The sequence below is a fragment of the Tachyglossus aculeatus genome, chromosome 5 (genome assembly GCF_015852505.1).
Source record: "Tachyglossus aculeatus isolate mTacAcu1 chromosome 5, mTacAcu1.pri, whole genome shotgun sequence".
NCBI lineage: Eukaryota > Metazoa > Chordata > Mammalia > Monotremata > Tachyglossidae > Tachyglossus > Tachyglossus aculeatus.
In genome coordinates this window covers 53,400,087-53,413,346 of record NC_052070.1, presented here as the reverse complement: position 1 = coordinate 53,413,346, position 13,260 = coordinate 53,400,087, and the positions used below count along the sequence as shown (strand labels likewise).

Sequence of the window (13,260 nt, the reverse complement as noted above, 5' to 3'; positions counted from 1 at the left end):
CCCAGCAGGTCTTGGGTGTGCCGTACCTTCAGGTCAATCTCCCTCACCCACTTGAGCACCCGCTGGTTCGTCCAGACAACGGGGTCGACGTTCTGGCTCTCACACCGGGCACGCCTTTCTTGCAAAACCTGCAACATTAATACCTGGAGATTAGTTGTGATTTGACTGGATCCTGTCCCAAAGCTCTCCTTCCCTCTTTAATCCTTAACTTCACGCACTGATCTTTGGTAACCCCCTTCTGCAGAGTCCTGGGCCCTCAGTTTCCTATCTGAGAAGTGGGAGGACAGGACTGTAGACTGGACAGCTGTGTGGACTCCACTAACAGTGACTTAAGGGAAGATTCAAGGCTGCAGACCTGTTATAGAGAAAATAATAATAGTGGTATTTGTTAAGCACTTAGTATGCGCCAGGCACTGTACTAAGCGCAAGCCTATTGGGTTGGACAGTCTCTGTCCCACGTGAGGCTCACAGTCACAATCCTCATTTTAAAGATGAGGTAACTGAGGCACAGAGAAGTGAAGTGACTTGCCCAAGGTCACACAGCAGACAAGTGGTGGAGCCAGGATTAGAACCAATGACCTTCTGACTGCCAGACACGGGCTTTATCCACTAGGCCATGCTTCTTCATTAAGTACCTAAGCAGTTGATTGCCCAGGAACAAATGCCACTTGGCATATTGCACTGCTTTGTATTGAATTTATTCAATTGTATTTTTTGAGCACTTACTGTGTGCAGAGCACTGTACTAAAATAGTTTCCTTATAGCTGCACCAATTAGATGCATGCGTATGGTAGTTTTTGGTGGAAACACTTTGCCCCTTGTATAAGAAGAGGATAAAACAGAATTTAAGATGTTCCATCTTGGCCAGCTAAAGACCAGGAAAGAAAATAGAGTCTCTTCTATTCCTTTCCACCAAAACTTCTGTTCTCTGCTATAATAATAATGTTGTAATTGTTAAGCGCTTACTATACACCAAGCACTGTACTGGGTTGGAGACAAGATAGACAGGTTGGCCACAGTCCCTGTCCCATGAGAGGTTCACAGTCTAAGGGGGAGGGAGAGTAGGTATTTCATCCCCATTTTACAGATGAGGAGATTGAAGTATGGAGAAGTTAAGTGACTCATCCAAGGTCACATAGCAGGTAAGTATCTACCTTAGAATCCAGGTTCTCTAACTCCTTGGACCCTGGGTCTTTCCACAAGACCACACTGCTCAGTTGGATTAGCCTAACCCAGCCTAGAAAAACTACCAGTTGTATCTCCCAAGGTGAGCGAGCTTTTGTTGCCGGGACAAATCCCTCTAGTATGGGGAGGGAAAGAATAATTGATGTTAGCAAACCTCTTTGTCAGTATCACCCAGAAGTGAGGTGGTAAAGAAGAGAAGGCTTGTGGGAGGCAAAGCCAAAGCACACTGCAGTCTCTCTGCTTCCCTATTCCCATTGGATAACCCCCGGGCAGTTTAGGTAGAGTTCCATCTTCTTTCGGTCCTCACCTCCTTGCTGAAGTTCACCTGGTACAGGAGCTCGATCCCAAGCAAGATGCTGACCTGGTGGAACTTCTTGGACACATTCAGATGCTTCTCTAGGTCCCGCTTCATCAGCGAGTTCAGCATCCGCCCATCGATGAGGTGGTTGTGGAAGGCCTGGGAGTATTGGGGCAGCCCAATGTCGCTGAGCCAGGCTTTGGCCACCCAGTGGTGGTCCAGCTCAGAGGCCTTAGACAAGCTGGGAAAAGGGACCGAGAGAGGAGACGTGAGACAGCAGAAGGAAACGGGGCTGCTGCAGGTGAGGAACTCCTCCCCGTCCAGGGGAGATCACTTTTTGGGGGCAGCGTTGCACAGAAATTGGGCTAGACAATGACGCTCCGGTTGGTCCCATGGTAATGTACTGATTAGCCAGATAGGAAGATATCTATGTGGCTCCCAGGGTTCTAGGGACCAGAGATGGCTTGAGACTTTGGGTTGGATCAGAGCCTTTCCCAGGAGTCATTTTGTGGGTTCACCCACTTAAAAAAAAAAATATTTTAGCCAATTCATTCAATCGTATTTATTGAGCACATACTGTGTGCAGAGCTCTGTACTAAGTGTTTGGAAAAGTACAATACAACAATAAATGGACACATTCCCCACCCACAATGAGCTTACAGTCTCGGGGTGGGTGGGAGACAGACTTCAATACAAATAAATAAATTATGGATATGGACATAAGTGCTGGGGGTTGGGAGGGAGGATTAGCAAAGAGGGAGAGTCACGGTGATGCAGAAGGGAGTGGGAGATGGGATTTAGTCTGGGAAGGCCTCTTGGAGGAGATGTGCCTTCAATAAGAGCTTGAAGGCGGGGGAGAGTCATTGTCTGTTGGATATGAGGAGGGAGGATGTTCCAGGCCAGAGGCAGGATGTGGGCCAGGGGTCAGAGGTGAGATATGTGAGATGTAAGCACAGTGAGAAGATTAGCACTAGAGGAGTGAAGTGTGGGGGCTGGGTTGTAGAAGAAGTAAGGTGAGGAAGGGGTCTTTGGAGTCAGAGGTCATGGGTTCGAATCCCGACTCTGCCACATGTCTTCTGTGTGACCTTGGGCAAGTCACTTAACTTCTCTGAGCCTGAGTTACCTCATCTGTAAAATGGGGATTAAGACTGTGAGCCCCACGTGGGACAACTTGATTACCTTGTATCCCCCCCCCCCCAGCTCTTAGAACAGTGCTCTGAACATATTAAGCATTTAAATAATGCCATCATTATTACTATTATTATAAAGAGGGCTAAAGAAGTAGGCAGTGTTCACTCCCCCAGGGTATATTCTTGGACAATCTAGAAACTATGCAGCCCATGTTACATTCCCGATGCCTAAAAGAACATTTAACTGAACTTTTTGTCTTTGATTTCCATGGGAACCTGGGCCAGGGGGATATGGAAACTGGTTTTACGGCAGGCTGGTTGCTGGACTTCTCTGGGTCTAGTGAGATGGAGAGCAAGGTAAAGAGGACGAAGAGAAGCAGAAGGCACAACCTGGAGGGAAGTGGGTGGTTGGGAAATGTGAGGCTAAACAGAATACTATTTGGGGCTTAAAGATTTTTGAAAAAAACTTGCAACGCTCTTCTGGAGTCAAGGCAAGGGGACTGAATACTCCCAGAGATAATTTTCATTCATAGTGTGGATTTGGAGGATTACAAAATAAGTAATTCAGAGGATAATTGTAAGGTTTAAGTGTTTTTTATTCTGGTAAAGATTAGGTTTAATTTTCAAGAATTTTCAGTTTCATTAGCTTTTATTTTTATGATTAACAAAGCACAAAATTATCAGGGAAAGCGTTCAGCGTCAGTGTTAATTTAAGGTATTTGGAAATGATGAAACTGATTAAATGAATTCACAATCTCACAATGATCTTTTGGCACATACAGGAATGTTAAGGCAACCTCTTTGGGGTATCAGACCCCCATGTTAATCCAAAGGTAACTATCCAAACCTTGATTTTAGGATTTATACACATATTCTTATACTCTCCCACTATACTCTCCCTTTTTGTAATTTATTTTAATCCATCAATCAATGGTATTTATTGAGTGCTTGCTATGTGCAGAGCACTGTACCAAGTGCTTGACAGAGTAAAATACAACAGAATTAGCACATAGGTTCCCTGCACATAATGAGCTAACACTCTGTCTCCCCCACTAGACTGCAGGGTCCTTGGAGGTAGGGATTATGTCTTTCAACTCCATTGTTTGGAATAATAATAATTATTATTATTATGGTATTTGTTAAGCACTTACTATCACTGTTCTAAGTGCTGGAGTAAATAGAAGATCACAGTCTTGATCCCCATTTTACAGATGAGGTAACTGAGGCACAGAAGAGTTAAGTGGCTTGCCCAAGGTCACATAGCAGACAAGTGGCGGAAGCGGAATTAGAACCCACATCCTCTAACTCCTAAATCCATGCTCTTTCCACTAAGCCACACTGCTTCTCACTAAGCCACCCTGACAGTAGAGAGATTGACAGTGTACCACCCAAATGCACTAAATCACCTAAATCAGCCATGACAAAATTAGGATGGTTTTATCAATTGATTTAAATCCATATGGGTTATAAAAGTGTTGAGAGAATGTAAATGTTTTCCAGGTCTAATCCTAATTTACAAAGAAACAATTTCTGGGGGAGAAAATGGGTTAACATGAGCAAATCCCTAAAATTTTTTGTAAATGGATTGAGAATGTGGCAAACCGAGGGTGCCGATCTTGCAGTGAAGATATTGCTTGGGTAATATCACACTGCAAAGGAGAGCAAAAACGGCCTAATCCAGAGCAGGATTTCCAGGTGCTATTCAGGTAGTGGCCACAGGGTGGCAGCCTCGCAGCAGTGATGGTGACTTAGCCTACCGGCTGTTGGGCAAATTTGTGTTCCTCTTTTCTCTCCAGCCTCTGGCATTAGAGGGGATTTTAAAAATGACAAACAACATCCATAATGCTCCCTATTTAGAGAGCAGCACAGTCTTGGGAGAAAAACGGTCCTAGGCAACCAGCTATGTTCTGTCTTGGGTTTTTAGCTGCAATTATTTAAAAAGCCAACAAGGTACAGTGGGACTATTTGACAGAGATCAGGGGCTGAGCTCACAGCATCCAGACACAGAATTTTGTTCTCTTAGAACTCATCAGCCCAGGATTGAAGCTTCTTCAGGGGAAGAAAAAAATCTGGTAGCAGCCCTCACTGCCTTTTGACTCCTGGAAATTATGATTTGTTCTATCATCTCTAGCAGCAGCCCCAACGAAGGCTATAGTCTTCTGGTTTCATGTCTTAATGGTAATAGCGATTGTGGTATTTGTTAAGCACTTACTATGTGCCAAATGTCCCACTTGAGGCTCACAGTCTAAGGGGAAGGGAGAACAGGTATTGAACCCCCAGTTGACAGATGAGGAAACTGAAGCACAGATTAAGTGAAGTGACTTGCCCAAGGTCACACAGCAAGCAAGGAGCAGAGCTGGGATTAGAACCTAGGTCCCTGGGGTTCACAGTCTAAATGAGAGAGAGAGAGAGACACAGACAGACAGAGAGAGAGAGAGCAGGAGAAGGCCTCAAGTAGGAAAAGACACAGGAGCTAGATAGCTAAGAAACTCCATGGCTTGACCTGTCTGCCCAAGGCATGGGTTTAGATTAGGGTTGGAAGACACCAGAGAAGCACTGGGTCATTGCTTGCTGGCCCACCAAGATGCCTCCATTTACACTGGTGGAAGGTGAAGCAGGGGTGGCCCCTCCAGAGTTTGGTTTCTGACCCAAACCACTGGACACTGGTGGACACTCTGGATGACAGTGCCAATTCCAGTGGCCCAGAAATGTTCATGCCTGCTGGGCAGTGGTAGTTCAGCCCTAGTTTACAGCTTGGGAATCACCCTATCTCTAGGGCCCAAGACTCCCTGTTGTATGGTAAGTGCTTTGGGACACAGTGTCACTCCTTCAGGGTATGGAGAGAAAGGCTGCACAGACCCTCTGTATGTGTGTGCATGTGTGTGTGTGTAATTGTGCATTCAGTTATTTATTCTCATTTCACTAGTTGTAAACAATTTAATGTTTGCCTCCCCTGGTTGAGAGAAAGCTCTTTGTAGGTAGGGAATGTATCTTGTGCTCATGTTGCATTTTGCCAAGCAAGCACTAAGTACAGTATCTGGCAACTCCCAGTGGATGCTCAGTAAATACTACTACTACTACCATTGTTTTAAAAATGGTATTTGTTTAGTGCTCTGCGCCAGACACTGGATTAAGTTCTGGTGTTGCTACAAGTTAATCAGGTTGGACACTCTTTGTCCCACATGGGGCTCACAGTCTTAATTTCTATTTTACAGAACTGAGGCGCAAAGAAGTAAAGTGACTTGCCCAAGGTCACACAGCAGACAACTGTCATAGACAATATTGGAACCCAGGTCCTTCTGGCTTCCAGACCCACATATAATAATAATAATAATAATAATGGCATTTGTTAAGTGCTTACTATGTGCAAAACACTGTTCTAAGTGCTGGGGGGGGATACAAGGTGACCACGTTGTCCCATGTGGGGCACACAGTCTTAATCCCCATTTTACAGATGGGGATTAAGCACTTATTATTAAGCGCTTAATAAGTGCCATTATTATTATTATTATAATTATTAAGTGCTTACTATGTGCCAAGTACTGTTCTAAGCACTGGAGTAGATAAAAGGTAATCAGGTTGTCCCACCTGGGGCTCACAGTTTTAATCCCCATTTTTCAGATGAGGTAACTGAGGCACAGAGAAGTTAAATGACTTACCCAAGGTCACACAGCAGACAAGTGGCAGAGCTGGGATTAGAACCCATGACCTCTGACTCCCAAGCCCGGGATCTTTCCACTAAGCCACACCGCTTCTCATAATAGTAGTAGTAGTAGTAGTAATAGTACTACTACTACCGTTGCTACTACTGCTACCACTACTATTCTTCCTCCTCCTCCTTCTCCTCCTCCTAATACTACTACTATTCGTACAAGTTTAGTAAACAAGCCCCTGACCCTAGAGTCCCAGCCCCGACAAGGTGCACCGTAAAGTCTGGGCTGGAGTCTTCTCCCAGAGATGGGGTGGGAATTCCCAAGATTCCCCAGTTCTAGTTCAGGATAGCAGATAAAGTGTTTCTGAAACTCAGGCTGCAAGCAGCCAGTGGTGACTTGGGAGTCTCTTCCTTACTGGGTCTCTAGACAGTCTTGTCACCTTCTCTGCCCCTTTGCTCTCACAAATCACTCATTTTCAGCCCACACTATCGTTCACCAGCTTAAAGACAGTTTGATTTTCTTTTTACCAGCAAAGCTGGCTCAGCAAAGAATAGCAAACCCCACCAGATTTGATTAATTAACTGAGCAAAATGAAGGGGAAACCACTGAAGGAAATAATTATGCAAAACAAAAGTGTCAGTTTTATAAAGTGGTTTCTCCCCGCGCACGAGGCCTGTGTCTCTGTGATTCTGCCCTTCATGGTTTTACGGAGCTGAAGCTGCCAGCAGGCCACTGGGAGCGAGTGGCACATCATTTCTGGGAGCCCCCGGCTCCCAGCTGAGGCCGCCAAGGAGGGAGGCCAAGTCAGAACTGCCAGGCCCGCGGAGAAGCTCACCATTTGCCTGTCTCGGCATCCCGGTAGTCCTCAATTGCCAGCCGGAGTTTCCGACGGTGCAGGGAGCTGCAGACACCGAGCCCTGTCTCCAGGTCCTCGTCGCTTAGACTTAACAGGACCTGCGCTCCAGAGAAAACAACACTGGTCTTAGCATTGCCAGGGAGCTCAGCACTGGAGCTGGGGCTACTCTACAGAGGGTGCTTTGTACTACTGGACGGGTCTGGATGAGTACAGGAAGGAGGAAGTTCTACAGCCACTGTTGTTGACACTTTGCTTTCTCAATGTTAATAATAATTATAATAATCGTGGTATTTGTTAAGTGCTCACTGTATGCCAGGCACTGTTCTAAGAGCTGGGGCGATACAAGATAATCGGGTTGAACAGAGTCCCTGTCCCACATAGGGCTCACATTCTTAATTCTCATTTTACAGGTGAGGGAACTGAGGCAGAGAGAAGTGAAGTGACTTTCTCAAGGTCATGCAGCAAACAAGTGGTAGAGCAGGTATGAGAACCCAGGTCCTCCTGACTCCCAAGCTCGAGCTCTATCCACTATACCACGTTGCTTTTCTGCTAAAAAAACTGTGAGCTTCACACACCTGCTGTCCAGGCTCCCACTGTTTATAGAGGCAGTAAGGCAAAATCATACTAATAATGATAGCAATAATAAAATAGTAATGATAATAACTGGAATTTGTTAAGCACTTATTATGTGCCAAGCACTGTACTAAGCCCTGGGGTAGAAGCAAGTTAATTATGGTGGACACAGTCCCTGCCCCACACAGGATTCACTGTCAAAGGGGGAGGGAGAGCAGGCATTTCATCCCTGTTTTATAGATGAGGCTGCTGAGGCACAGAGAAGCTCAGTGACTTGCCCAGGTTCACACACTGCAGGCAACTGGCAAAGCCAGAATTAGAACCCAGATTCTCTGTCTTTGAGGCTCATTCTCTTTCCACTAGGCAGTACTGCTTCTGGAACAGGGAGGATGATGAGGTTGTCGACTGAGGTGGGAAAGTTAGAGGGAGAAGCATCTCCCCACTCCTCAAGAATCAATCTATCAATTCATTAATCAATCATATTTATTGAGAGCTTACTGTGTGCAGAGCACTGTACTAAGTGCTTGATAGAGGACAACACAACAATATAAAAGGCGTATTCCCTGCCCACAAAAAGTTTACAGTTTAGAGAGACAGACATTAATATTAATTAATTAATTAAGGATACATACAAAAGTGCTGTGGGGCTGGGATGTAAAGGGAGCTAGTCAAGAATCTCCAGTGGTTGTTCATCCACTGTCACATTTAACAGAAACACCTTATCATCAGGTTTAAAGCACTCAATCAGCTCACTCCCCCCACCTTACCTCACTGATTTCCTATTATCACTCAATCAATCGTATTTATTGGGCACTTACTGGCTGCAGAGCACCGTACTAAGTGCTTGGGAAAGTACAGAAAAAGAACCTGCACATTTAGCTTCTCTAACACCAACTTACTGTACCTTGATCATGTCTATTTTGCTTCCAACCCCTTGCCCACATCCTTTTTCTGGCCTGCAACTCCCTTCCCCTTCATGTGTTACAGCCTTAGTAAAATCACATCTCCTCCAAAGTCTTCCCTGACTAAATCATCTTTTCCCCTACTCCCTCTTTCTTCTCTGTTGCTTATGCACTTGGATCTTACCCCTTTGGGCACTTGATATTCACCCCACCCTCAGACCCGCAGCAGTTATGTACATATCAGTAACTAATTTATTTCACGTTTGACGTGCCCGCTCATTGCAATCAGAGAACATGTCTATCTACCAACTCTTGTATTGTAATCCCACAAGTGCTTAGGACAGTGCTCTGCACACAATAAGTGCTCAATAAATACCAATCGATTGATGAGGGGAGAAAGATGAGTTCTATTTCAGACTTGTTCGGTTTGAGGTGCCAGTTGGACAGCCAAGTGGAGATGTCCTGGAGACAAGAGGAGATATGGGATTTCAGGCCTGAGGAGTGGTCAGGGCTAGAGAGAGAGAGATTTGGACATCTTCCGCATATAGTGGGTATCTAAAGCCATGTGAGCAAAGAAGCTCCTCAACAGAGTGAGTGTAGAACAGGAGTGTAGAGGACCAAGAACAGAACCAGGAACCCACAACAGGAGGATGAGAGGTGAAGGAGGAGCCAGCGCCTGAATCGGAGAAGCAGTGTGGTCTATTGGTTAGAGCAGGGCCTAGATGTCAGAAGGACCTGGGTTCTTATCCCCACTCTGCCACTTGTTTGTGGTGTGACTTTGGGCAAGTCACTTAATTTCTATGTACCTCAGTTACTTCATCTGTAAAATAATAATAATAATAATGTTTATTCAGTGCTTACTATGTGCAAAGCACTGTTCTAAGTGCTGGGGAGGTTACAAGGTGATCAGGTTGTCCCATTTTACAGATGAGGTAACTGAGGCACAGAGAAGTTAAGTGACTTGCCCAGAGTCACACAGCTGACAATTGGTGGAGCCGGGATTTGAACCCATGACCTCTGACTCCAAAGCCCGGGCTCTTTCCACTGAGCCACGCAGCTTCTTAATAAGGATTAAGACTGTAAGCCCCATGTAGGACATGTACTGTGACTGACCTGATTAGCTTGTAATTACCCCTGCGCTTAATACAGTGCCTGGCACAACAGTAAGTGTTTAACAAATACCATAAAAAAAAGGAGCACTCGGGGAGGTAGGAGGAGAACTAGGGATCTGCTCTGTCAGCAAAATGGAGCCTAGATAGTGGATTAGAAATCAAGAGAACCAGGGGATGTGAGGCCTAATGGAGGAGGAGAGAGTAGGGGAGGGGTAAGGTTAGAGGCTTTTGTTGTTCAAGATTTCTGGGACTTTTTTATGGTATTTGTTAAGCGCTTACTATGTGCCAGACACTCTTCTAAGTGCTGGGGCCGATACAAGGTAATCAGTTCAGAACTGTCCTGTCCCATGTAGGGCTCACAGTCTTAGTCCCCATTTTACAGATGAGGCACAGAGAAGTGAAGTGACTTGCCCTTGAAGAGGAAAGTCATGGCAGAGGTGTGGGGCTTCTCACCAGTTTGAGGCCTGGCTTCAGATGAACTGGCTCCATAGCTGGGAGCCGCTTTCTGGCTTCTGCCCTGACTCACTGTGTCAGCTTGGCCAAGTCAGTTCATTCTGGGTATCCGGGTTGTCCTCACTGTTGCCTGCCCTTCATGGGGGAGGCATATAAAGACTTGACTAGGCAGCTCTGAGGCACATGCTGTTGTAGCTGTGAAGTCTTACAGGGAGCAGGGCCTCCCCAAAGCTTGGAAGTTTCTAGCCTGCCCCAGGGAAATCAAGGGGATTTGCAGAAGGCTGAGATAGCCCCCTTCAGGTCCATGATGCCTGAGAGTCTGGAATGTAGGCCCGCTTGGGTGTCATATCCTGACTTGACTATGGCATCAGCTTCCTAACTGATCTCCAGATTCCAGTCTCTCCCCTCTTCAGTCCCTTCTTCACTCTGCTGCTGGTTCATTTTTCTAAACCTTTTTTTCTGCAAATGTCTCCCCACTCCTTAAGAACTTCCCTTGGTTGTCTGATCCTTTCCACATCAAACAGAGGCTCCCAGCTATCTGGTTAAGACATTCAATCAGCTCTCTCCCTCTTACTTATCCACTCACTTCTCCCACAACACACAGCTCATACTCTTCTTTCCACTCAAGCTAACCTACTCGCTGGGCCTTGTTCTTGTCTTTCCTGCCACTGACCCCTTGCTCACAGCCTTCCGATTCACAACCAAATTGCTCTCCCCACCTTCAAAATGCTTCTTAGATCACACCTCTTCAAGGAGGCCTTCTCTGATTAATTTCTCATCTCCCCACTCTATATGCTCTTTAACTGCCACATCAGCTGTTCGGCACCACCTCCTAAGGACTCACAACCCCTGTAGTGCTTACACATATATGTGTATATAGGAGAACAGCATGGTGTAGTGGATAGAGCAGGGGCCTAAGAGTCAGAAGGTCATGAGTTCTAATCCCAACTCTGCCACTTGTCAGCTGTCTGACTTTGGGCAAGTCACTTATCTTCTCTGGGCCTCAGTCTCCTCATCTGTAAAATGGGGAAAAAGACCGTGAGCCCCACTGGGAACTCCCCCAGTGCTTAGAACAGTGCTTTGCACATAGTAAGCACTTAACAAACACCATCACAATCATTATTATTATTTTTATTTAGCATCTGCCTCCCTGGCTAGATTTTAATCAATTGATCAATTGATCAATCAATGGTATTTATTCAGTGCCTCTTGTGCAGAGCATTGTAATAAGTGCTTTGGAGATCACTGTCCCTCTAAATCATATCTCCCTAGAATGAGGTACTTATTTTGGGCAGGGAATGTGTCTGACAACTCTGTTATAGTGTACTCTCCTAGTCACTTAGTACAGTGCTCTGCACACAGTAAGCACTCAGTAAATATGACTGATTGATTGATTGACTGAAGAACTAGACACCAGGGGAAGCCATCAATCTATCTGCTTGTAGGTAAGTTCCATGCTCATACCTTCCCGCTCTTCACATTCTCTGCGCAGGCTTTGACATACATGGGCATTGCCATGACGACTTCCAGCCACGTCTGGACTGTCCCGGCCTTCCAATGGGACATGGGTGTGGTACGGACAAGTTCCACCTGTTGGAGCCGGTCCATCTGCTCCTCCCCTTCGGACAAGCTGAGGCTCTGGCGGGTTGGGCTGGACAGGCTGTCGGAGTCTGCAAAACACGCAAACACACGGGAGAAGCTCCAGAGAGGAACTCTAACACCTTGTAACCTCCCCAGTGCTTAGAACAGTGTTTTGCACATAGTAAGCTCTTAATAAATGCCATCATTATTATTATTATTATTATTAAAAGGAAATGGAAGGATACAAGGGAATGCCCCTCCCCAGGGGATCAAAGGCCAGAATAATAATAATAGTAATAATAGTAGTAGTATTTATTAAGCACTTACTACATGTCAAGCACTGTCTAAGTGCTGGAGTAGATACAAGTTAAGTTAGACACAGACCCTCTCCCACAGGGGGCTCACAGTCTAAGCAGGACGGAGACCACGTATGGATTCTCCATTTTGCAGATGCGGGAACTGAAGCTCAGAGAAGTTAAGTGATATGCCCAAGATCACAGAGCAGGAAAGCAGTAAATCTGGGATTAGAACACAGGTTCTCTGACTCCCAGATTTGTGCTGTTTCCACTAGGCGATACTGCTCCTATCCTAAATTGTTTAAAAGGGCTAGAGGCTGCCACTCGGAGTTCTCCACTTGGATTTTCAGCAATCAATCAATCAGCAGTATTTATGGAGCACTTATTGCATGCAGAGCACTGTGCTAAGCGCTTGGGAGAGTACAGTTGAATGGAGCTGGCGGACACGTTCCCTGCCCACAAGAAGCTATCAGTCCGCAGGAGCTAGGTTCCGAGCATACATAATCAGCGAGGCCCGGTAACACAATCAGTCTCCTGACATGGAACCAACCAATTCTAGTTGCATCACACCTTTGCTGTGGCAAAAATGAATAGCAGAATACCTAATCACCAGCCATGTGATAAGCTGAAGTAGGAATACTGGAACCAGGGACAGAAGAAATGTTTTAAAGACACAAAAAAGGGAGTGTTCAGACAATGGGGCATAACTGTGGATAGACCAAAGCCCTGGGAGTCAGATTGACCTGGGTTCTAATCCCAGCTTGTCTGCTTGTGTGACCTTGCCCATGTCACTTCACTTCTCTGTGACTCACTTACCTCATCTGTAAAATGGAGATTAAGATTGTGAACCCCATGTGGGACAGGGGTTGTGTCCAACTCAATTTGCTTGTATCCACCCCAGAACTTAGTACAGTGTCTGGCATATTGTAAGCACTTAGTGCCATAGTAATCATCATCATCATCATGATTATTATCATAACTGTAGAGCACTGGGAGATGGTGGCTGCAGCTGGACCCAAGTGGCATATGCAGTGATTCCAAAGGAGATCGTAACTCCAAGGCAGAAACGAAAGCAGTTCCAGAAACTGTGGGTAGTTAGCAAGTGTGACAGTGCAGCTAGCGATGTACACATGATGTGGAAGGGATAATCATTCAAGCATTGGTTTTATCAGCCACTCGCATGCTCAGATAAAATCTTACCGTCTTGGCCCCCAAAGGATA

At 45.7% G+C, this 13,260-nt stretch overlaps 1 protein-coding gene across 1 annotated transcript in view; it reads right to left on the bottom strand.

The window, feature by feature from the left end:
• KAZN (kazrin, periplakin interacting protein) overlaps positions 1 to 13,260 on the bottom strand; it is a 1,120,978-nt gene that overhangs the window by 24,673 nt on the left and 1,083,045 nt on the right. Inside the window, exons 11-14 of the mRNA XM_038746129.1 lie at positions 11,627 to 11,832; positions 7,102 to 7,220; positions 1,493 to 1,724; positions 27 to 128 (exon numbers count right to left, since the gene is read on the bottom strand). Of these exons, the coding sequence (XP_038602057.1) occupies positions 27 to 128; positions 1,493 to 1,724; positions 7,102 to 7,220; positions 11,627 to 11,832 (659 nt within the window). The remainder of the gene's footprint in view (positions 1 to 26; positions 129 to 1,492; positions 1,725 to 7,101; positions 7,221 to 11,626; positions 11,833 to 13,260) is intronic.